Below are 25585 nucleotides of genomic sequence, written 5' to 3'. Positions count from 1 at the left end.
GTTCCTCATTGCTGGGCCCTGCCCCCAGTGCTTTTGACAGGCTGCCTGTGGTCAAAGCTGAACAAGCTTGTTTCAGGGAGTCAGGGCCTCCTCTCTGAGCATGGCTTGGCTCCAGCTGCAACCTCACAAGATCATGAACTCTCACAAGTTAGATGGCTGGCAGGGCCCAGCACCTTTTAAGAACTAGTGAAAATTAGGCTGCCTGGTCAGTGGCACAGATGTGGGAGGATTTCCCTGTAGAGGCATGGCATCTAACATCAACTGGCAAATCTTGTTTTCCCAGACTTTCTAGAAAGGATCTTGCCTGAAGCCAAAGGAAAGTACTTCCATAGAATGATGGGATTTGTATTTTTATAGAATTATAGGAATGAAAACTGAGAGGAAATTTGGAGCTCTTGTAGCTTAACCTCTTCATTTTCTGAACTGGAAATAATCCAAAGAAAGGGCTGGATTTGCCCAAGATTGTGGAGACCAACATTAGTTTAGATGCTAGATCTGAACCCAGATCATCTGACCCAAGGCCTCTCCTCATTTCACTGTCACCCAGGTTGGCCCAGATAAAGGCAAGTCTGGCTCCCAGGATTGGTCAGCACCACTGCTCCAGTCAGCAGCCTTAGAGGTGTGCCCTACAGTACTGAGGGCCAAGTCACTGTCTAGGTCTCAGACAGCGTGGCCAGAAGGGGGCCTGGAAGCCAGCTTGGAGAGCCATTGATTTCAGCTAGAATGGATCTGTGCAGACCCTGTCTAGCCAACAAGTATGACATGCCAACCTATATGGAGACAAAGTCCCAGAATAGATCCTGCTTTTAAAGGAGTGCATGGTCTAATGGAAGAGATCAGAAAGACAGTTTTATAGAAGTGAGCTTATCCAAGATAGAAGGAACTGGTGTTAGGGGTATGGGAAAGGCTTCTTGTAGAATGTAGGACTGTAGCTGAGAATTGAAGCAGGCAAGGAGGGAGAAAAGAGCAGGGACAGTCAGGGAAAATGCCCAGGCAGGGTCTTGTGCAAGGAATAACAAGCAGATTAGAGGCCATGGAACGTCCCTAGAGTTTATTGAGGAAAGGGAGAGGGTGACATAGTCAGAGGTAGGATCCAGGAAACTTTAGAATAGTTGAGTAGAGGATAAGCTAAAAGTGAGGAAAGACTGGAGGTAATGAGACCAAACAGAAAACATGGTCATATTCCAAGGCATGAGGGAATCAGGGGCACTGTGGCCTTATCAGAGGTCTAATCCAGGGCACTTGGCATCTTATTGGATATGGGAGGGGAGAGAAGAGTGAAGGAGGATAGCCTCAGAGACTGGGAGGGAGGATTACCTGGCCTTCCTTCCCTGGGCTAAATGAGCCAGAGTCTAGGTGTCCTCCAAGATCAAAGGAAATGGCACTGGTTGTTCATTCTTCAGAGGTTCAGCAGGACCTTATCTCTAAAGAGGAATCTGTTTGCAGTTAAGGGAGCTGTAGCTGAAATGCACAAAAATTGGGAAACTGGGACTCCTTGATTGTAATTTAAAATTTAATTTATTCTGAATATAAATACCAAAAAGAGTTGTTTCCATGTATACAACAGAATACAAAGATTTCATTAAAAACTATGAATCTAAATTTTATTCTGCTTGCTCTTTAAGAGTTCATAATAAATATCACATTATTTTCAAAATCGTCCTTTCTATTTTTTCTAAGCATTTTAAAAAAATTTCAATACCCCCCTTTTTTACATCACTTTTGTTCCTTCTTTCAAATCCTACCCCACTGCCAATTTAAAATTGAGAGAAAGAAGGGGAAAAAAAATTCTTGTAACAGAAAATCATATTCCAACAATAGCAAAAAAAACCCCCAATATCCTAGTCAAGAATTGTCTGCCTCTGAGCTTTGATGTCATTATACCTTTTTCAGGAGGTAGATTGTGGATAATATGCTTCATCTGGTGTCTTTCAAACATTGATTGGTTTTTGTATATTCATCAGACTTTTTAAGTCTTCCATTCACAATTTTTCTTTACAGTATTTTTTTACCTTGTTTGAGTTGTTCTTTTGGTTCTTCTCTTTTCAGACTGTTGATTTTGATGCACTTCTATACAAAATTCATGTTTGTATGTATTTAACCCTCTATGGTCTGTTTCAGCAAAGAATGAAGTTCCTCCCACCTCTTCTTGGGACTTGCACAAGTCCCTTCAGCTTCCTCCTTTTCACACCACAGAGAGCTGCTCATTAGTGTGAATAATGAATTCCAGGGAGTGGTCACATGTGTGTCATATATATTCTTTTTATCGTCCTTCTCTTTTGTCTTTTAAACTCTCTTAATTTCCTTTAAAGATATTAAAAGTTCAAAAGGTACTCTTATTTGTTCTCCCTTTATTAGGATGTTAACATTATATTTACACAGCCTTTTCCAGTTGGTCAAATAAATTTACTTTTCTGACTGTATTCCAAAGTTCCTACACAGCTCTACTCTTTTCATCAGAAAAACTTGAAAGTTCTCTCTTCAATTAAAGTCATTAGCACTATACTGGGTAAGTTTTCTTTGGAAGATTGTATTCCAAGATCTCTTCTCTGAAGTAGAAGCTGCTAGGTCTTATGTGAGCCTCACTAGTTCCTTTGGTACTTGAACTGACTTCTTTCTGGGCGTTTACAATATTTTTTTCACAGGAGAACTCTGAATTTTGGCTGTTACATTCCTAGAACTTGATCTTCACTTTGCCCTCTAGTCTTGTAATTCTAGGTATTTTTTTTCATTTTATAATTTCTTAAAATTTAATCTCCAAGCTTTTTTTAATCATGATTTTCAGAAATTATAGTAATTCTTAATTAAATTATCACTACTTGACCTGCTTTTCTTTGTCCGTTTTATTTATATTAAATATCTTACATTTTATTGCAATATTTTTTAATCCTTTGAATTTCTAGTATTTCTTACTTTCTCACAATATCATTGATATATATACCTGGTTTGTTCGAGTTTTAGAGAGTATGTAATCTATGTAGGAGCTTTCTGATCCAAGCTCTTTAATTCTCCTTCTATCCTTTCCCAAGAGTTTTTGTCATTTTTCTATTGCTTCATTTCTTCTCGGTTTTCATGTATTCCTTGTAGAAAATCCATTTTTTCCCTTAGTCGTTGCTTGCTGTTTTTATAGTTGGGTGTCCCTTTTTGGGAGGATGTTTAAATCAGCAATAATTGTTTGCCCTTCTCTGATTTACCTTACTGTCTCACTAGCTTTAGTTCCTGAATTGAGGCTTTTGTGCCAGAACTAAGCCCCACCCCCCATTGTCCTTTTAATGTGACCCTGCAAGGTTTACCAGGAGTTTAGGCCTCTCTTAGATTGAGTGTTTCAAGACCCTCTTAGAATGATTGAGTGTTAAGAGACCTCAGAGTCCCTGAGTCTAGTCTTTCCCCTGTGAACACTGAGGTGTTTGACCCATGGGGGCTTCCAAGGATCTTCCCCCAGCTTTTGGGGGAGCACTCCCATTTTTGCTATCTGTAACCAAAAGAGCCCTGTAGGCTCCATGCTTCTCTGGCCCTGCTGGATGGCTGGGCTTGTTTGCCTTTCCTGGTGTCCTCCTTTCCTATTGGTTCTGGTTGACTTGTGCATTTTCAGGTGACAAGAAGTCACTTGTTTCTTATTCAGTATTCAACCTGGGTCATGTTTCAGATTTTTGCTGGGGTGTATGTGTCTTAAAGTAATTGCAAGAAAGGAATAGGGCAGATAGACTTAATTGTTTGTAGTCCTCATCTGGTTCAGCTACATCAGAGTCCCTGATTTTGGAGACTGAGCATTACAACTGCCAAAGCAGTGTCTGGAGGGAACCAGCTTGTACATGTCTATTTTAGAAGTATTTTGATCCTATAATGTCAGGCAATATCCAATATGTATTTGAAGAATCAGGGCTTCTTGCTAACATTGCCTTTTCCATAGTGGAGTATATAAACTAGAAGGGCCAACAACTGGCAAGTGTTGGAGCTCAGGGACAATTCTCCAAACCTAAAATCTGTCAAGATGAAATTGCATGATTATGGAATGTAAAATTCTCAGTCTCCTAATAATAATAATAACTTTTACTACTGCTACTACTACTACTACTACTAGAGTTCTTTTTGATCCCCAAATGCTTTGCATCCATTTTCTCATTTAGTCCTTGATCTGGGCAAGATCTATATAGTTGAGGAAAGAAAATGATTTACCCCAGGCCACACAGCTAAATAAACTTGGGAGCTTGTTCTACTGGTTTCAGGTCCTCCATTGTTCTCTCCATTGAGATGCTCCCTTTGGTACTTGCTGCATTGGAAGGAAGAAGAAGCCTTAGGGTCTGTCTAGCAACACTTTTCCTGGGCTACTACTGACCCCTGAGTTTATAGATTAGCTATAGAGAATGTTCTATGTCTGGTTATTTTGTTTTGCCTGGCTTTCTTGGATCAAAACCTTGAGTTCCCTTGGGAATGGTAGTTGGTGAAACTGTGGAAACCTTCCTTCACTGGTGCAGTTGAGCAGTTTTTCTCCAGTTTCTAGTCTTTTGGATGACATGGCACCGTTAAGTGGTTTTAAGGACATACTCTTCTAATGTCTTTCAGCTGTAACTCTAAACCTGGGCATTGTATGAGTGCTTACGTGAATGGGTTTGATTAGGTGCTTAATGGTTTTTAAGAAAGTGTTGCCCTAGTACTTTATTCAATAAACATGTGACTCTTTTGTGTCTTTAGAGTTTACAACATACTTTACATGATTTGAGAGTCAGGAACTCTGATTTGACCTGCATCTTTTTTATCTAATAGAACTTTAAAGAAATTCCTTTAACCTCCCAAAACCTAGTTTGCTTCTCTGTCAGATGAGGATGGTGGTGATGTTTTCTTCTTGTTAATTCAGCATTTTATTTAATTTTTCCTCTGAAACCTCATTTTTCTTGATTCCAGGGCTGGCTCTTTCTTTATATACTATTTCATGCTGCCTCTCACTTATTTTTAAAAATAATTTTTATGGTTTTCTTTTTGTTTCTATATCACTTTTCCTGCTTTATTTCTCCTCCCTCCCTGTCAGCCATAAAGCAAAAATTTTTTTAAAATAAAAAATTAAAAGGGGGGGAATCAGCAAAATTGAGCAGAATATAGGGGGAAAAATAGACATTCAATGTTCTATACTCTCCTCTCACTGAACTCTTTAGGGTTTGAATTGGGTGAGATCTTATAGACTGTAAGAAAGAAAGAAAAGAAGGAATGGAAAATACCTTATATTTTTATAATATTCTTACTTAAAATGCTTTCACACTGTCTTGTTTAATTCCTACAACACACCTATGAAACCAGCAGTTAGCTTGTTTTTGCTATTCTATGAGTAAGGAAACTGAGGCACAAAGAGGATTAAATTACTTGCCCAAGGTCACACAGTGAACAGAACTTGAACCCAAAGATTCTGACTCACAGTCCAGGAAAGGGTGTTAATCTCACATGGCTTCCTGGCAGAAGTCACTCCAGTAAATTGTCAGCCAAGGATCCAAAAGGACTTTGATAAGCTGCATAGAGTGTCCAGAGGAGGCCAGCCAGGATGGCGGCCTCATGTCTAGGTCATAGGAGGATCAGGAGGTGAAACTCCCTGTGAGAGTATTTGAAGGACTGTTGTGTGGAGAAAAGATCAGACTTGTTTTGTTTGACCCCTAAAGTTAGGAAAAGCTTGGTAGTGGAGTTGTCCAGAAATGGAAGGGGCTGCTGTAGCATCCCCCTGCATGGAAATCTTCAGGCAAAGGGTAGGGGACTGTGCTGGGTCCATTCTGTGTATTTTTCCCATCATGTAGAGGTTGGACTAAATGGGTGCTCAGATTCAGTGCCTTGGACCTCTTTAGACTCCTGGGCAGGCCCTTCTAGCTTTACTGCATGTCACTCACACTGGACATTTCTACCTGTCTATCGTAACTAACTGCCATGTTCTCCGTCAACACTGAGTAGAGGAAGAAAATGGGCAGTTAACTGAAGCAGTTAAATTCATTCAAAGTCCACTAATCATCTTTGCCATTCACCTTTCTGTGTCTCTCTTCTTCTCCAGGATTATATCTGCCCAAGGTGTGAATCTGGTTTTATTGAAGAGCTTCCGGAAGAGACCAGGTCATTATCCTTCCCTTTATTGAAGTTCTCAATTTTCTGGTTCTTTTTGATAACCTTTTGCAGAGAAGAGAAAGTATCCCTGTTTCAGACTAAGGATGTCTAACAGATTCCTGTTCCTAGAAGTCAAAACTGACATCAGTCTCTCTATACATTCTGAAGAGGGCCCAGAAGCTCTGGGTTCACAAAACCAATAGTTTTGTTAATTCCAGAACTTATCATCTGTCTGTTACTTCCAGAAAACCTTTGTTTAGTATGAGGATCAGCCTGTAAACTATATTAAGATTTCATGGGGTTGGGGCAGCTAGGTGGCAAAGTGGATAGAGCACTGGCCTTGGACTTAGGAGGATCTGAGTTCAAAAACTCAGACACTTAGTAATTGCCTGTGTGACCTTGTGCAAGTCACTTAACCCCATTACCTTAAATAAAAAAAAATTTTTTTAACTATTTCATGGGGTAGAGGGAGCATAATTCCCTTTCCCTGACTAGTTCCAGAAGAAAAAAGTAGTTAAGAATCACAGGAAGGTAGATGCTCTTAATAAATAGAACTGTTCAACCAAAAAAAAGGTCCTCTCTGGAAGGAGGGATCAGTCCCCTCTTCCTTTGCCCACTCTGTGTTCGTCGTCTCCCACCCTCCTCAGCCCCTGACTATATTCAGATGGAATTTAAATGACTACTTCACAGGAGTGCTATAAAGGAATTCCTTGGAAGTACCTTGGAAAGAAATATCTTGTTCTTCAAGATGAATGAATTGAGATAGATGTGTACAGATTTCCCTTTTGAGGTTCTCTTAATGAAGCAATTTCAGCCAGTACACCAAAATGTAACATAAGTCATCTCTAAAATGCCCATTTTTAAGTCCAGGTGTAGCTGTCATCAAGAGAAATTGGTACACGTTTATAGAAAAGTATATAAAAAGCTCACCTCAAGTCTGACCTCTCTTACCCTTGGAGAAGAGACTGTGCCAATGCTGCACTACTCCACCTGAACTGTGACCCTCTGCACCTATTAGGAGCCCGGTGAAGTGGTGCTGATTGTGCAGCAGGGTACTGCATCCATGCAGAACCTGACCTTTCCTCAGCCCACCATACTGATGAGGATAGGGGCTGGTTGATAGAGGAGGCAGAGCCTTAGCCTGGGAGAGAGACCCAGGGCCCTAGGCTCAGCTCTGCTATTACATTGTTTTATAGTCTTGTATAAATCACTTTCACTTTCTTAACTCGAATTTACTCATCTGAGCAAGAGGAGATAGGACTAAATAGTTCAGAATAACAGACTGCCCTTCAGAAATAAGTCAGGAGGGGTTAGCAGACCGGTGAGACAGGATACATATTGCCACAGATCTCTCTGAACTTAGCCTTGCTTTCTTTTTGGTCCCCTTCTAGAAGAGTGAGGAGGTAAAATGTGCTTATATTGGTAAAATTGGTTGTCTGAGTGTATATCTGGTAGACGATATGATGGCAGTCACCTTAGAGGAAGATGGATGCCTGCCAAAAATGGAGTGGGCTTTATTTGGCCTTTCGGCTATTCCTTAAGAGATTTGGGGGACCTTAAGTACTAAGTATTGTTCAATGTTTTCCCAAGGCTGACTTAATGATTGTAAGGCACTATTCTTTTAAGTGGTCCTGAACACTTGATGTGGTCAGAAATAGCATTGCTCATGAGACTGACCATTTGATTTTTATTGAAATGACATTACCTTAAGTTGATGATGTGGAAGAGTGTGATTGTTTCTTTTGCATAGCTAAAGGAGGAAGAGCAGATTTCTGCCTGAAGTTGAGGGAGGCAAGAAAGGGGAGAACCAGGGTCATTAGGGGAAAAAATTGGGGGGGCATTTTCAGCTCCAGCAATCAGAGCTGACTTTTCACCTTAAAAGACTTTTTTTTTTGAGGAAATGATTTCTATTTCACTGGATATGTTCAAGCAGAATTTGGATGACCTCATTTTATGAGCATTAGAGAAAGATTTGTGAGTTGGACTGCCTTCAGATTCTATTCTAATTCTATAAAATGTGGTTCAGCAAATACACAAGCAACAAAGAATTGAATGAAAATGAGGGAGAAGACCATGGCAAAATAAGAAAGTAGACTAAAAAGACCAAAATTGTTGTGGCCACGCCAAAGAAGGGAAAACAACTGTTCTGAATATTTTCAGAGTTTAGAGTGGTAGGAGATATTTGCGTGGGGCTAGTATTGGGTAAGATTCCCATCATCCCACAGCTCCTACTGCAAATGCAGAGAAGGGAGGAAAGGAAGAAGATGAGTTTCAATTTGCCCTGACTTGGAATTTTCATAATCCCCTCTAACATGTGATATCATTCTCCTCAGAAATACTGAAAATAGTTCCAACTCTGCTACAGCCCCCACGGATCAGAACAGACAACCATTTGAGGTAAGTAGGAAACTGGTACCACCTTTTCTCCCCTCCCTCCCCCCCTTCCCCAGTTTCCTTCTGGCAGGTTGGCCAGCAAATGAGCACTCACATCACACATGTATGATCCAGTCTTCCAAAGTTACCTGTTCAGAGCCAGTACCTATATTTGTCCTGGGTGTCATCCTCTGAGACTGGATCATTAGAGTGTAGATAATAGTTTGGTGACATCTAAATCCAGGCATATTTCAAAATACATCTATTAAGATTCCTCCATCATATTTTACCTTTTAAGCCATTATCAAAACATACCAGGCCAATATATGATACTTTGGGCAATTATGCTTATTTAGTGGTTTTAATGACTTGCATTTGAACCTCAGCCCTGATCTATGTACCCACTTACACACTCCTCTCTGTCTCAGGGAGAGACAGCTCAGTATAGTGGAAAGAACCTTTGACTTGGAGTCAGGAGAGACCTGGCTTTAGTCCTAGCTCTGCTCTTTACGTAAGTGAGAGACACTGAGCAAGTCACTTCCTTTCTCTGAGCATCACCGGATTATAAAGTGCTTTATAACCATAAAGTGCTATAGAAATGTGAGCTGTTATTGTTATCTCATTGATGCATTGAATCAAGGCCAGAGGACCCTTTTCAGTAAGACCACCTCCATATCTTACCATGACCAATAGATAACAGTTGAACATTCACTATAGGTAGTGTAGGTGCTGGGGAAAACACGGAAGGATAATTTATAGTTCCCATTCTCAAGGACTTAAAATTTACTTGGGGGTGGGGATAGAACATGGACACAAAGGCAAATATGGTCTGTAATATAGGTGTAATGCCCAGTGACTCACTCAGCTGAAGGGTTTCTGGAAGGGCTCCAAAAAGGGGATAATGGTTGGACTGGATCCTAAAGATAAGCAGAGTGGAGTAGAGGAGGCTTTGCAGGAGATTTGGAAGAGCAGAGAGAGCTGGGGGGAAGAAAGGATTCATGGAAGCAGAGTTTGGAGGCATCTTTAGGGATCATTGAGTTTGCCCTGCTTTCCTGTAGAGAACGGATTGGTCTGAGAGCAGTGAGAGAGGAGGCCTGGAGAGTTAGGGAACAACCAGGCCAAAGGTAGGAATGGAGCAGAGACCTCACTCTCAAGTTTGATCTGGCACAGTTTCTCAAGCCTCTTGCTGTATACCAGCAATTGGACGAGCAGGACTTCTTAGCTTGTGTCTTTGTGTTCCTACCCACAGAGTTGCCTTAGAGTAGTCCAGTGGTCTGTTCTTACCCTCCAGATTACTTGTGAGTCTTCCTCTCTGTCGGGTCTGAGCCATGCATGCAAAGGAGCCACTGCCATTTAGAGCTCCGTGGACTGAACCAAGATTAGGCTTATTGGAAGGTTTAGGGGGACATGATTACTGTCTTCAAATATCTGAAGGGAGGACCCTCATGAGGAGGAGGAATTAGGCTTGTTCTACATGGTCTCAGGTGAGTCCCAGAAGTAGAACCTGGAAAAATCACCAGGAGTCTGATTTCCAAAGATGAGTGCTATCAGTGATGGGGGGGAGGGGGGGCTTCCTTCAGGAAACAGGATGTGCTCTCTCCCTGGAAATGTTTGATTAGAAGCCAGTGGTGATCACCTGACCAAAAGATGGAGGATCACACACTTGTAGGGATTAGATTAGGGGTACGTCCAAGTCCTTTCCAGTTCTAAGATTCAGTCATCTTCCCTTGTCAAAACACAGTGCTTTACATATTACAGGCACCTAAAACATGTTTGTTGGGTTTACTTTATTGTTAAGATGATCACTGCCCCACCAGGCTCCTCTCACTTAACCTTCTCTCCCCCTCTGTAGAATGTGGATCAGCATTTATTCACCTTGCCACAGGGCTATGGCCAGTTTGCCTTTGGGATTTTTGATGACAGCTTTGAATTTCCCACATTCGGCTCTGGGGTGCAATCTGAGGACACCAGAGACTCGGAGAACAGGCGGGAGAGAGAACACCAGTCCCGCCATCGCTATGGCGCACGGCAGCCACGGGCCCGCCTCACTGCACGGCGTGCCACAGGCAGGCATGAAGGCGTCCCAACATTAGAAGGGTGAGAATTGGGGCTCAAGCCAAGGTCTACGGTGATTCCCGACAGTTGGTATTAGGGTCCCACCTTTGGGGTGCACAGTAATAATAGTTGATACTTCTATAGCACTTTCCAGTTTTTAAAAACACTTTACATTTGTGGTCACATTTGAGCCTCCAGCCCTCTGTGGTAATCAGGGCAAGGGCTAAGGTCCCCATTTTGTCGAAGACAAAAACTGAAACCCAGAGAGAGGAAGTGATCTGGCCAGGGTCATGTGGCTGGTAAATTTTAGACCCAGGACTTGAATCCAGGTGCCATTCCAAAACCAGTGTTCTTTCCATCATACCATATTACCTTTCCTCTTGGTTTCACATTTCCAGCCTTTCAGAAAGGCTGTCTTGGCTGTCTTCTCTTTTTAATCTGATTTTTCTTTTGCCTGTTTTTTTTTTTTTCCTTCTAGGATTATTCAGCAATTGGTCAATGGAATTATTGCACCTGCAACAATACCAAACTTGGGATTGGGCCCTTGGTGAGTCAGGAAGAATCAAATGTGAGCTATTGGTGATTGCACCTCTCTTCTTCTCTCCCTCAAATCCATTTTAACCTTCAGTCTTTTCTTTTTCTTTTCAAGGGGTGTTTTGCATTCAAATCCAATGGACTATGCGTGGGGTGCTAATGGCCTGGATGCGATCATTACACAGGTAAAAAGCAAGAGTCTCAAACCCCACGACTTGCTTGCTTCCCCTGAGAGAGGCAAGATGGAGCACACTGGATGTGCCAAGCTTCTTCCTGGAGTGCTGTGACTCAGGGTCTTCTGGGGCATCTTAGTACAGGAAGGGATCTGGGCATTGAACTTCCCTTCACTCATACAGAAATCCTTGCCTCTTCTTTCCATGGAAAGAAAGTGACTGTTCAAATATATGCTATGTTCCCTCATTGTCCCTTTTATCTTTAATAACTCTTTAGGAAAAGTTTTGTTGTCTGAAAACAAATGGCCTGAACCCTTTGGAATTCTTGCACTATTACTCTGGCTTTTGAGAAATAGCCCCAGAGTCTCTTACTTCCTTATTTCCTTTAAAAAGGCAAATGGTGACCCTCATCTTCTTCATGACACCCTCGGTAACTTGAGGCTGAGCAGGGGCCAATTTCAGAGGGTGAGATTAACAGTAGCTGCATCCCAAAACAAATTGGAAAAGTCAGCCCAACCCAGAGCAGCTGATCCCAGAAGCTCACTCCCCTGATCATGAACAGAATAGTGTTTTGTTTTGCTAGGCAGGCTTTCCCAAAGACTTGGGCAAAGGATACATAGCAGATTGTAGGGCTTTGGCAGGCAATCTGTCCTTGCTTTTCAGAGCCTAAACTGACTCCAGAAGGGCCCAGGAAGAGGCCTTCCCTGGGATTCAGGTGGCAGGATTGCCTCAGTTACTATCCATGGCCAAAAGCAAGACCCCAGATACATTGAGCTCAGTGAACTGATTTCTTCTGGCAAAAGAAGCTATGCCCCAGACCAGGGATCTCGGCACTCTCGCCTCTTGTCTTTCAGCTCCTTAATCAGTTTGAAAACACCGGTCCCCCACCAGCAGACAAAGAGAAAATACAAGCCCTTCCCACCATACAAGTCACAGAGGAACACGTAGGTAGGTACCCCAGCCTCAGCCCCGAGGGGCACCTTGGAGGCAGAAAGCTGGGTCTGCAACTTCTGCCAAGTGAACCCTGGCCTGGGAACAGGGAGAGTAAGGGCCCAGACCTGGCTCAGGTTTGAACTTGACTCTGTGTGACCTTGGACAAGGTCTGCTATCCTTTTTGCCCTCGAATTTTCTCACCTATACTATTCAGGTGGACAGATGGTCTATGAATTCTCCGGTGGTATGTGATTCTTTTGATCTGGAGCCCAGTTTTCAACAGTGCCAGTGTGGGGGCAGTTTGGTGGGGCCAGAAACCAATGGAGGAAGCTATTCTTATATCATTTGTCTTGGCTTTTCTGTCTCCCTTGACCTAGAGCATGTTGCCCTTTTCCCTCTGCTTACTGATAAAGCAAGGTTGACACTTTTCCTGATTGAGATGTAATATCTAGTTGTATTTTGGGATACCACAATTTAATAGACCTCTCCTACTAAGACATTCCCATAGCATCCCTTTTATTTGCTTCCAGGATTTTCTGAGGGGGCAGCTAGGTTATGTGGTGGATAGAGCACCAGTCCTGCAGTCAGGAGGAACTGAGTTCAAATTTGGCCTCAAAATACTTGATGCTTACTAGCTGTGTGACCCTGGGCAAGTCACTTCATCCTATTGCCCTCCCCAAAAAAAGAAAAATGAAAAAATAGGACAGTTGTCTGGGAGGGAGTCAATTTCTGTATTGGAAGAGCTAGGAATTAGAAACCTTGTCTTAGTCCTGAAATGCATTTCTCCTTCTGAGCCTACTTTTCCTAAAAGGTTGGATCGTTTTTAAAAGGGATGTGTCTCTTAAGATTACTTTGAGCCATACCATTTTATCATTGAGGCTCCTCAAAAATCTTAAGTGGTTTGACTTGGCTTATATAGAGCAAGTCAATGGTTGAGATTTTGGAGAGAGATTGAGGGAGGTTTTATTTCAAATTCAATACCTCTGCTGATTCTCTGGGAGTTTAAAGTGGTGTTATTGAACTTGGAAACCAGCAAGGAAGGAGGGTTTTTTGTTTTGTTTTTTTAACCATGGAAATCTGAGGTTGTGTTATGGGGTTTTGAGTTTTCCATGCTTTTTGTGTCCTTCCCTCTTTCAGGTTCAGGGTTAGAATGTCCTGTATGCAAAGATGACTATACGCTGGGTGAGAATGTCCGGCAGTTACCTTGCAATCACTTATTCCATGATGGCTGCATAGTCCCCTGGCTGGAACAGGTAAGTTGGCATCTGGGGCTGCCCATACCCCAACCCCTATAGTATTCTAAAGCCTCACTTTCATTCTGATATAGGTTCTGATTTTTTTTTTTTCTCTCTTTCCCACTCTACACTCTTCAAAGCATGATACCTGCCCAGTGTGTCGGAAAAGCTTAAGTGGACAGAACACTGCCACAAATCCCCCGGGACTGACAGGAATGAATTTCTCTTCCTCTTCTTCCTCCTCCTCCTCCAGTTCGCCAAGTAATGAAAACTCAACAAACAACTCATGAATCTCACCACCAGCCAGTCCAACCAACCCCCGACCTTCTTCCCTTTTTCCCCTTTGCTCCCTACCCTACCCTGTCCATTGCCCATCTGCTTCCTGGTCAGAGGCAGCAGCTAATCTTCCCCCACCCCACACAGAACCCAAGAAGCAGAGTGGGGGGAGGGGGAGAGGCGTGGGAGAGACCCCAAGACCCCAGAACCTATACTTTTCTTTTTTTTTCAACAAACTTTGGAAGCACCAAAGGCCTTTAGCACTCCCCCCCACCTGCCAGTCCCCAACTCATCTGAGGGTTCCAGGGAAGCTCTGTCTCTCCTGCCAATTGATGGCTACCACTGAGCTGGCTTCCAAAGTCCCCGGGTCACATTAACTGCGTTTCATCAGTCTGGATCCTAGCAGGTACCAGGTTGTTTGAAATGAAGGATGGATGTGACTAGGCCATCTCTATGGTTGTGGATTTGAGATACTTTTTATTTTCCCCTTTCTCCCCAACAGTCCCCCTAACCTTTGTAACCCCCACAGAGGGAACATAGAAAATGCTCCCAGGTGGGAAGGCCGGTGGTGTGGCTGTTTCATTGCCATCCAACATGCGAACTGTCCACTCCCCCTTCAGCTATCCTCTCCTCATCATCCTGTCTGTCTTTATAACCTCGCCCTCTAATGCTCAACAACGGAAAGGGTTTTTATAATTTTAAATTATTACTGCTATTAAATAAATGGACGTTTTAGCTCAACAAGAGGTGATGCATGATTTGTGGAAAACAGGGTAAGACTCTCCTAGGGCAAGTGCAGCCCAGTTGTCCAGCTGCAAGCCCAAGAGGCTGTCACTCCCCAGCCTCCACCATGCCTGGCTCCCAGGAAAAAAAGCCTGGAACCCTTTTGGGTCTGGCATTTCACCTCCTCCCAACCTCTTGTCCCTGACATCTCTCCTGTTCCCCAGTCATCCCTTCCCCTTTGCCCCTACTCTCCTGCCTCACTGCTCGGATGAGCTCAGAATTACGTCGAGCACTGGGACTGGGACCACAACAAGGACCAGCAAAAAGAAACTGCCCTAGTGGTCAGTTGCTCTTATAGATTTTTTTGTTTTGTTTTGTTTTGTTTTTTTAAGAAATAAAGAAATGTGTATCTTGAAAGCTATTTAAAAATACAGCTACTTCAAAACGAGAAGCAGTTGGAGTTTTTCCTTAGACGCCAGCTCCTTGTCAAGCCTGTGTGTGTTTGTCTCGGCCCCATCAAGCCTGTCTGTTCTGATGGGGCCCCTCTGCCTTCCCTGGGTCTCTCCACCTGATCGAGGTGTCTGTTTGCATGCAGACAGTTCCTCTCCAGGCAGTCAGTTCTGCTTAAAAACTCTTAAGCTGAACAAAGTGGACATGGCAGACTAATTTTCCCTGTCTTCCAACCACACCACACACCTGCCTCTTCTACAGCAAAATGTGTCCAGTCATCTTTTCTAGTCGTGGATGGCAGAAGCCCTGGGAGCAGAGTTGGTATTAAAAAGCACCCTGATTGATGGAGGGTTGAGAACCACAGACCATTGAGAAGACAGAAGAGAAATTTTGGGGTTGGGGTTTTCCAAGGTTTTTGAAGGCTGAGAAGTCCCTAGTGAACATTATCATTGGTAAAGCAGTTGATAGGTGAAGCTGATGAAGCTTAGCCAGGTGACTGTCTTTGAACTTCTAAAGCCTGGCTTAGGCATGCATCCTTTCCTCTTTTCAGCAGTTGTGGAAACTGGAGAAGGGAGTGTGCATTCTTGAGGAGGAGGAGTAATGTAGTGGAAGGTGGCCTGGATTGGAAATGGGTAGAATCTGGAGATCTGATCTCATTTCTACAGAGTACTGAATCTCTTTCTAGGCACATTCATTCTCTGTGCCTCAATTTCCTCCTTTGTAAAATGAAAGAGTTGAGCTTAGATAAATTTCTGAGAACCCTTCCAGCACTGACATTCTTGGATTGTAATATATTCAATATTTGACCCTACCTTCCTTTTCCTTAACTTTTCAGGAAGTAGTCAGAACACTTGGTTCCATGCCTTTTTTTCTTCAGGGATAGCCAGATGAGTTTTATGATCTTTTACAGAGCAGTAAGATTTGACTCATGCTAGGGCGGCTAGGTGGCACAGTGGATAGAGCACTGGCCCTGGAGTCAGGAGGACCTGAGTTCAAATGTGGCCTCAGACACTTAATAATTACCTAGATGTGTGGCCTTGGGCAAGCCACTTAACCCCATTGCATTGCAAAGAAAAACAAAACTAAAAAAAAAAAAAAATTTGACTCATGTTTCCAACTAAAGCCAAAACTCCATATTTATCCTAAAAGAGATGTGGCTGATTTCACCATGTTTGGTATCTAGGAGGAAGGAAGGCCTCTAATGTGCTGTGTTCAGGTTGGGGCCCTTGTCCTGAGAGGACTGGCCAGAAGGATGAGACCAAAAATGGTAACATAATCGTGGTCAATACAAGGAGCTAGCAGTCTTTTTTCTGGAGAGAAGGTGAGGGGGAAGACGGGGGTGGGGGGGGTAGGATGTGATTGATTAACATCTTCAAATATTCTATGGAAAAAGGAAGTTGTGTCTGACTCCAAAAGGCAGAGTTGGGGCAATGGGAGAAAGTTCAAGAGCCATATTTCATAGATGAAATAGTGAACTTACTCCAAGAGTAATAGCACCAGGGCAACTAGGTGGCGCAGTGGATTGAGCTCTGGCTCTGGAGTCAGGAAGACCTGAGTTCAAATGCAGCCTCAGACACTTAGGAGCAGTGTGACCTTAGGCAAGTCACAACTGCATTGCCTCAAAAACCCCAGGAGTAGTAATAATAGCCATGTGACAGGCACTGTGCTAGCTCTAATTACCTTTTTTTTTTTGCAGTCCAAGAAATATTTATAGAAGTATTATAGCTTAAAAAGAACAAACACCAGGTGGTTATTTCAGGAAGATATTCTTCATCCATCTGCATACTAATCCCTGTTTAGGGAAATCTATGCTAACCCATTTTAAGTTCAGAAATTTGACAAGATATATAAGGTCAGAGTTCATACTGTAAGATGTTTAAATAATAACTAGGGAGACCTAATCATAAGAATGTGGCTCAAGTCAGAATGCTTTGACTTGGGTTTTTTTTTTTATTATTTAAAGCAATAGGATTAAGTGACTTGCCCAAGGTCACACATCTAGGCAATTATTAAGTGTTTGAGTCCGAATTTGAACTCAGGTCCTGACTCCAGGGCTGGTCCTCTTAACTATTGTGTCAACTAGCTACCCAGCTCTTTCCTTTTAGTCCACACTACAAACTGTTTTTACCATTTCAAATTCCCAATCCCCAGTCAGAATGATCACTCTGGGTCCTTCTGTTGTTCATTTAAATTTCTGATTCTGCTCCTGTACTGTAATAACTACAGCAGGGTCACCCAGGGTCCTTTTCTTGTTTGGTGAGGCTGTCCAAAGCAGATGGTTCAGATTTCTAACTGCTTGACCAGAACCTTATAAGGCAGGAATATCCTTCAATACAAACCTAGATGTTTCTTAAGATTCATAGAGAGTGTTGAGAAATCCTGTCTAAGGAAAACTTAGAATATTCTTATAGTTTGACCTTAGCCAAAGGAATGAACCCCTCTTCTCCAAGTACTAGTGATTGTTCCTATGGTAGCTGTGAGAGCATTACCTGGGTTGTTAAATGCTACCCATTTTTCTAGGATTTTTCTTTAACATCTTAATCTGGACTCTCAGTACCTGTAACTCCTCCATCTGCTTTGTAGCTGTCTAGTTAAAAAGTTTCAGTTCATCTTTCAGACTTTGCTAAAACATCGTCTCAGACACGTTCTTACTGGTTTTCTAGGATCTATTGCTTGCTACACCTGGGTCAATATTGCCACTCTCCAGGCCACCGAGCTATCCTGAAATTTCTCCAGCAGCTCTACCTTCAGCTAGTTCTCCCTGGCTTTCACTCAGATCTAGCTGCCTCTTAACTTCCTCTTATAAATGGTTCTTCTCTGAGCTCTTCTCCACTTTCTGTCAGTGTAATGGTCTGGAGCTCTTTTGAATGTTCTTCTTAACAGCAGGACTCATAATCTCCATCTGCCTTTGCAGGTGGCTTTTGTACAATCCATTCTCTGGGACAGTCGAGCTGAGATGGTTGTGGAATGTTCTGTCTCTTTGAACCTCTAGGGTACCCGACTCTTCAAAGCAGTCTGAGAATGTGTCTTCAGGCTGCTCAATGTCCCCAGCCTGGGGACCCACTCTCAGACTCAGTCCCTAAATTCGATATTCTTTCCTTGGAAGTAGATAATTTTACAGTTGAAGAAACTGAGGGAAACAGGCTAAGTAACTTACCCAGGATCACACAGATGGTGAATATCTATGGTCAGATTTAACAGTAGTAGTTAGCATTTATATAATGTCCATGTGCTATTAAATGCTTTATAAGCATTATCTCATTTGACCTCTACAACAACCCTGGGAGATAGATGTTATTATTAATTACCCTCTTTTTACAGACGAAGAAACTGAGGATAAGTGACTTCCCTGGAATCATCCAGTTTGTAAGTGGGTAAAGCCAAATTTGAACTCAGGTCTTCTTGACTCCAGGTCCTGTGCTTATCCATTGTGCCACCTTGCTGCCTAATATCAGACTGGCCAACCACATTAGGTGATATGTACTTTGTTTTTGCAAAATTTTCCAACAAGGCCTGGAGACTTAATTTTTAGGGATAAAGAGAGAGAGAAAGGATTACAAGATTGGTTAGAGGTCTAAACCCTCAGATAACCATCAGCTCTGAAATTTTGTATTAGAAGGGGAATTATGGCCTTAGGAATGACATTGGACTAGAAGTCTTCTAAATAATCCCTTTTTAATTTAGATTGTTCCTCATGGGAACCTCTTTAGGCTTATGATGTATCCATGGTTGACTCTGACCCTGGACTAGCTATAGCACTGACTTTGGATCTCTTAAATCTGAGCGCTCTCCTCACAAGCTTGCCTTGGCTTACTAGTGTGAATCTAAAGTCAGTGAGCACTAAAAGTCTTGAGAAATAGAATACGGTTGTGCTCTAGGGCAGCTAGGTGATGCAGTGGATAGAGCACAGGCCCTGGAGTCAGGAGAACCTGAGTTCAAATGTGACCTCAGATACTTAATAATTAGCTAGCTTTGTGACACTGGGCAAGTCACTTAATCCTATTGCCTTGCAAAAACCAAAAAATATATATATATACTATTATGCTCTAAAAATTGAAGAACTCTGGGAAGATTTATATGAAGATGCAGAATGAAGTGAGCAGAACCACAGAACACTGTACATTAGTAAGAGTAACAATGTTGGGGGCAGTTAGGTGGTGCAGTGGATAGCACCAGCCCTGGAGTCAGGAGTACTTGGGTTCAAATCCGGTCTCAGACACTTAATAATTACCTAGCTGTGTGGCCTTGGGCAAGCCACTTAACCCCATTTGCCTTGCAAAAAAAAAATTCGTTGGCCCCTGCTTCACAGAACCAGCTGACAGGTCACATCTCAAAACCAGATGTAGCATGAAGAAATATTGTTCTCTAGCATCTTCTGCATTAGTGGCTAGGAATTTTAGAGGCTGCTCTGATGAGCTGCCTTATGGCCACTGGGGGTTACCCAGGCTAGATTCTCCTTCCCCCTTCCCCCCAGAGATAGGTCCTCAGCTCTAGGAATAGGGAGTTATAGTCCTTGCCCAATCATATCTTAGTCCTGGTCCCAAGGGAGCCCAGTCCATAAGGAATCTTGCTCTAAAAATGGCACTTCATTTATAATGTGTAATACATACTTTTAAAAACCTTTTTATATTTAATTTTTCACAATAGTCTAGGTAAGTCACCTAGGCCATTTTTAGATGAGACAGACCAGGAAAGGAAAACGTAACTTTCTTCTGATTACACCATGAGTTAAGAGACTGGAGCCTGGGAATAGAACCTGTTTTTCTCAATTCCTAGGTTGGTGATCTTGGGCTCTTGAAAATGACCTGCAGCCATATAGTGGACACCTTCCTTTACACTTTACCCCTCCCTTTCCTGCCCCCTTCTAGCTTTTCCAAGGTGCATTGTGGGGTGGGCAGGAGGAAGGATCCAGATGATAGCAATTGCTCCCTCAAAGGCTGCAAGTAGAACTTTGAGACAAGGCTTATTTTTCTGGACGCTCAATCTTAGGGGTATACTGGCTGTTGTTTGCTCTATCTGCTAACAAGGCCCTTGAGGGTTCATGATCATGTCCCTGCCGTCTATATATATGCCTACAAACTACCCAGGCTCAGTGACCAAGACTAGCAGCTGTGTGTATCTGTGTCTTTGTGTCCTCTTTTTAGTGCTTTCTGGTTTGTAAAGGGCATTGTTCTGTTTTGTCTCTTGAGCCTCACAACAAACTAAGTTACACAGCTCTGTTTTACAAGATTTAGTTTAAGTGATTTGTTCAAATTGGTAGAGCCAGGCTGCCTAGACACATTGCTTCTAGTATTCTGTTCACATCAGGGACCTTATAGTGCCACCTGTCCATAAACAGGTTATCTCCTTCCCTGCCCACTCTTGACATGTGGTTGGCAGGCATTCACTCCACAATTCCCAAGATAGGGAAACCCACCACCTCCAAACCTGACTTCTAGCATCTGCTCATTATTCTTGGTTTGACCCTCTGTGGCCAAACAGATGTAATATGGGTTTTGTTAACTTGAAGGGCTCCTTCTAATGTCTCTTAGGAAAGAGGGTCCTTAGCATATTCTTGATTCCATAACCTCTATTAGAATACTGGAATTATTGGCAGAGAGGTTCTTGCTCCAAGCAAATATTCACTAGTGAGTAGGGCCCAACTGGTTAGAGGTTCTTGGGCACTAGGAAAACCCCTTTCATGAGGGTTACCTGATGATAGCCAGGTAAATCATGGTTACTTTCTTGTAGTGCTCAGTCATTAAACTCAACTGGAAGGAATCTTGCTTCAACTCTTAGAGAACTACAGCCAGAGAGGAAGAGCACCTTCCCCAGGGTCACATCTAGTAAGTAATAGATATAAGAGCTTCAGGCCCCAAATCTAACTTTTTTTTTTACCATAGTGCTACCCTAGAAAATATCAGCTAGGATTGGAGGCATGGAAGTCTGGGAATCAGCTTCTACCTAGCTCTCCAGAGTCAGTTCTGTCAACATGTCATCCCAGTGCGTTTGAGTAGCATGAAGATTGGTTGAGAGAACAGGTGTTGAGCCTGAAGAAGACTGGAGAAAGCAAGAGAGGGAAAACAGGATGCCTTAAATTCAGCAGTTGATTAAGAACTGGTTAGGATTGGTAATAATTGTTAGAGATGTTTGGTTTTTTAATTAGATTTTCTTTTTAATTTTTTAGAGAACAGATTTAGGACTAATGGAGTGGTTTGGAGAGGTATATTTTGTCTCAGTACTGTGTGTCCCACCCTGGGAGGGGAGGAACTGTTAAAAAAAAAATTCCCAAAATCATTTCCTGCTTTCAAAGAACATATACTGTGATGGACACAACAGGACTGTCTAGGCACATACAAGATAGATACAGTATGAATGAACATAACCTGAAAGGGTATGACATGCTGCAGAAGTGAACTTTGAGCTGAGTCCTGAAGCCATACTCAGGATCACAGGAGATCGTGCTCTGTGGGATCACATAAAAAGGGGAAGAATAATGAGAAAACTGGAAAGATAGGAATGGGCAGGGTTGTGAAGAGCTTTAAAATGACAAAAGTTTCCATTTAAGCCACTGGAGCTTCTGAGTTTGGGGGGCGGGTATAGAAGATATAATCAGACTTAGACCTTAGAAAAATCAGCTAGTTTTAGTAGTGAACCTTCTCTATAATCTGCTATCCAAGAGGCCAAGGAATACTTGAGCATTCTGAGCACAAGTGAGCGAAGCCTGCAAGGGCAGGAAGAATGAAACCCCAGGGAGCCCCCAAGCCGTCTAAAGAGAGGTCAACCTTTCCAGCTCTGACCTGGAGCAAGTCAAAACTCCCAGAGGGATCAGCGGTGAGTTTGGGTCCATGGCTAGCCACTTTATTTCCAGTCTGGGTGAGATAAGGTAATCTCAAAAAACATCCTGACAGCTGCATGGAGGATGGGTTGGAGTGGTGAGAAATTTGTTTTTGCTTCTTGTTTTTAATTGAAATTTAATTTTTCCAATTAATACACAATGGTAGTTTTTCAGTATTCATCCATTTGCAAATTTATGAGTTGGAATGGGGAGAAATTTGAGTCAGAGAGCCAATTAGAAGGCTATTGCTTCTAAGTGCTAGGGACCTAAACTGGGCTGCTAACTAGAGGGGTCCACAGTAGAATGGACTTCTTCACCCCCTAGAGATGTTCAGGGAGATGAGAGAAACCTTTCATGTTGGGGGTGGATGGGAATGGAGGATCCCAGATTTTGGCACCTCTAGGTGGCGCCAGGCGTCCTCCATAGCACCGTTTGGTGCTGTGGATTAGGAAAGTCTACCTGACCAAGAATCCTCATACAGCACATCCATGACCTTTGAAATATCTCTAGTGAAGAGAAATCCTCAGCCTCCAGAGCAGGGTATCCCCTTCCACTCTGAGAAAAAGAATTAGGAAATATCTCCTTTTTAAAATGGCAGCTTACCTCTTTGCAGTTACAACCTACAGCTGACAGTTCTTTCAAGAACCCAACAGGACTTGAGTTTAGTCCCTTCCATGTCACAGCCTTTTAGATCAGTGAAGATGGTCATCATGTGTCTTTTCATCCACTCCCGAACCTACCCCCCTAATCCCCCCATCCCCCCCTACATTTCAGATTCAAAATTCTCAGATCTTTGCATTAGTGCTTATTTGGCAAAGTTTAACATCTGGCATCCTTGACCATCTTCAGCTTGCCATATCCTTAAAGTGTGCCACCTAGGATTAGCCCCATTGCTTCAGATATATTCTAATCAGGGCAGGGCTGCTATGCTATTTTGCACTTTCTGGACACTACAGCTCTCAATTTTAGCCTAAGATTGCTACTTTTTTTGGATGCCATGCCATGTCTCTAATTTCTGTTGGACTTTTCAGCCCACCAAAGTTCCCTAGATCCTTTTTAACCCAAACTCATGTAATCAAACCTTCTCCTTCCTCCAACTTGTATTTGTGAAGTTGGTTCACCTTAAACCCATGTGAAGTTTGGCTCATATTTTCAGCCCTTTGGGATCTTTGTAATAATTTATATTAGCTGTCTCTCCTAACTCTGAGCCATCTGCAACTCTGGCAGACATGCTCTGCTTTCATCTAAGTCATTGATAAAAAGTATTAAAATAGCACAAAGACAAAAACTCCACTCAAGAATCTCCAACTTAATAGCCCATTTATGATTGACTACTTCGGCTCTAGAGATCTTCATTGGTTTTGAATCAACCTAATTGTAACCATTATCTGGTCCCCATATCTCTTCATCTCATTCACATGGATAAGCGAGATGCTTTGCTGAAATCTAGATAAAATAATATTTCCCTGATCTACAGGTTAAGTGTCCCTATTGAAAGAAGTAGAGACAGGAGGCAGCTAGGTGGCCCAGTGGTCAGAGCACTGACGCTGGAGTCGGGAGGACCTGAGTTTAAATGCGGTCTCAGACATTTAATAATGACCTAGCTGTGTGACCTTGGGCAAGTCACTTAACCCCATTGCCTTGAAACCCCCCCCCAAAAAAAAGTGGAGGCTTGGGAGTGAGGGAAGGAAGAGGAGATTTAGAGAATGCTAGCTTGTAGAGATTATTGCTTCTCTTTCTGGAAGGGTGACTAGCCATCCTGATACATTCAGAAGTCAAAAATCAAACCCACTGGCCTATAAACTATAACCTCTCTTCCTTTTTTTTTTTTAAAGAAAATATGGACATTTTCAGTCCCATTTCTTATCCATTATGTTGCCAGAATTATGGACAATGAGTGGCTCAGCTGAAGCCGTTCTTTCGGTCATCTGAAATGTAATCCAACCAAGTTAAGTAACCTGAACTCATTGCAGGCAGCCAGATACCTTCTTGGGCTTTAAGGGTGAGGATGAATTCATTTTATTTTTGGTCTCCTTTTGAAAGGTTATTCTTACCAGTTGAAAAAAAAGCAAAAGTTTCCATCATCTAGAAGCATGGTCTGTTCCACCCCAGGAGTTGTTCTTTCTTTGATCTATTTGTTTTTCTCAGTATCACCAAAAAGAGGCAGTTCTTCCCTAGCATTCCTTATCTGCTCTAACTAATTTCAGGTTCTCTCATTCCTGCGGCTATCCTTTGAGAATGGTACCATGACCTGTCCTTTCTTCCACCTCTTACATAGGTCTTTAAACAATCTATTTTAGTCAGTGACCTAGTTCCTTTTGGCATCTTCCTTAGGCAACCTTGTAGCCACCCTCCTCCCTCTCACCATGTTAATGCCAAACTTATTTCAGTCACTGCAGTTCAGAACTCCCCAGTTCAAGGGGTCTGCCAGCCTTAGCCTCCTCATTGGTAGCTAGGATTACTCTTGGCCATCAGAATTTCATTCTCTGAGAGCTTCTGATACCTCCTGATCGGAGATCTCCAGTAGAATTTTATACTTGGGTCTTTCTCTGAGTCTTTTAAAATCTGTTCTTACCCCAAAATTAGGGTGTGTGTCAGCCTACCTATCTCAATCATGAATTCTAAAACCCTTCCCCATCCCACCAAGATTCTCAGGCTCAATTTTTGCTAGCTGAAAGGATATGGATGGTTACTATTTTGGGGTGAGATTTTCAGGAAATACTTTAAATTCAGAAAATGCTAATACATAGAGTACTGGATAGAATACTGGACTTGGAGTAAGAAAGACCAGGATTAAATCCTGCCTCAGTCACTTGTATAAAAAAAAAGTCAATAATTTCTCTCAGCCTCAGTGTCCTCATCTATAAAATGAGGATAATAATAGCAAACATCTATATTAGATGATATATGCAAACCTTCAAGAACTCTGTGTGTTTGATATTATTATCTCAAATGCAAATGGATTGAAGAAGGACTCCAGAACTGCCTTTAGGATGTTATACTCCCTTACCTTCCTCACCAAAATTTTTGTGACCTGATTTAGTACTCTGATCTAGAAGAAGTTTCACATCCAGAGTAGTGAAGGTTCAAGAATTATAGTCTCACTCTGGCTTTGTGATCTTGGGCAGATCTCTCTCTCTCTCTCTCTCTCTCTCTCTCTCTCTCTCTCTCTCTCTCCCTCCCTCCCGCCCTTTGCTTTCACTCTCTGTTTGTCTTTCTGTCTCTGTCACTGTCTTTTCCTCCTCAAATAAGAAGGAAGATTGATTTAATGGTCTCTGAGATTTATAACTCATTTATACATCGTGTGTGTGTGTGTGTGTGTGTGTGTGTGTGTGTGTGTGTGTGTGTGTGTGTGTGTATACACTGTATGCCAGACTTTCTCTTTGGTTATCCCTAGATATGTGATACAGTTATTCCCAGCAAACCTTCAAACTCTTGAAGATAGAAACTATTTTCCCCCTCAATCTTTTCTGGACTGAACAAGCTCACTTTGCTTAATTGTTTATCAGGAACTATTTTTCCCCCCCTCAGAATAATTTGATCAATTTTCTGCTACTTTCTGATTTTTCAGATTTTTTTAATACTCTACTACCCCAATATGAACCTGAGAAAGGCACAGCCATCTATTTTATTAGGCTGCAACAGGGGCAGCTAGGCAGCACTAGCCCAGGAGTTGGGAGGACCTGAATTCAAATCCAACCTCAGACACATGATACTTAATTAGCTGTGTGATCATGAGCAAGTCACATAACATGATTGCGTTACCAAAAAATATAACCCTATGACAGGTTGATATAAGATAGGGATGGGGAACTTCTGGCTTGTGGACCACATTGGTCCGGCATTGCTAAAGTAAATGCAGGTGGGATTGGAAAGGCAATACATCTAGGAGCTTCTTAGGGATGAATTAATTAAATGTTTGACCAAAAATAGTCCTCAAA

The 25585-nt window shown here is 42.4% G+C and overlaps 1 protein-coding gene and 1 pseudogene across 3 annotated transcripts in view; one reads left to right on the top strand and one right to left on the bottom strand.

The window, feature by feature from the left end:
* The window catches only part of RNF126 (ring finger protein 126), a 45118-nt gene extending 31259 nt beyond the window's left edge, over positions 1-13859 (top strand). For all 3 annotated transcript variants that reach the window (XM_074204943.1, XM_074204942.1, XM_074204944.1), the window contains 8 exons: positions 6026-6084; positions 8409-8472; positions 10301-10545; positions 10982-11050; positions 11153-11222; positions 12065-12158; positions 13281-13396; positions 13519-13859. In XM_074204943.1, the coding sequence (XP_074061044.1) occupies positions 6026-6084; positions 8409-8472; positions 10301-10545; positions 10982-11050; positions 11153-11222; positions 12065-12158; positions 13281-13396; positions 13519-13668 (867 nt within the window). In that variant the 3' untranslated portion in view covers positions 13669-13859. The remainder of the gene's footprint in view (positions 1-6025; positions 6085-8408; positions 8473-10300; positions 10546-10981; positions 11051-11152; positions 11223-12064; positions 12159-13280; positions 13397-13518) is intronic.
* Positions 13860-17324: 3465 nt separating this feature from the next.
* Positions 17325-20541, bottom strand: LOC141499553 (small kinetochore-associated protein-like; annotated as a pseudogene).
* Between the last annotated feature and the right edge of the window lie 5044 nt (positions 20542-25585).

The sequence above is a fragment of the Macrotis lagotis genome, chromosome X, assembly GCF_037893015.1.
Source record: "Macrotis lagotis isolate mMagLag1 chromosome X, bilby.v1.9.chrom.fasta, whole genome shotgun sequence".
Lineage (NCBI taxonomy): Eukaryota > Metazoa > Chordata > Mammalia > Peramelemorphia > Peramelidae > Macrotis > Macrotis lagotis.
Note: the sequence above shows the minus strand (reverse complement) of the source record. Positions and strands in the feature narration are given on the sequence as shown.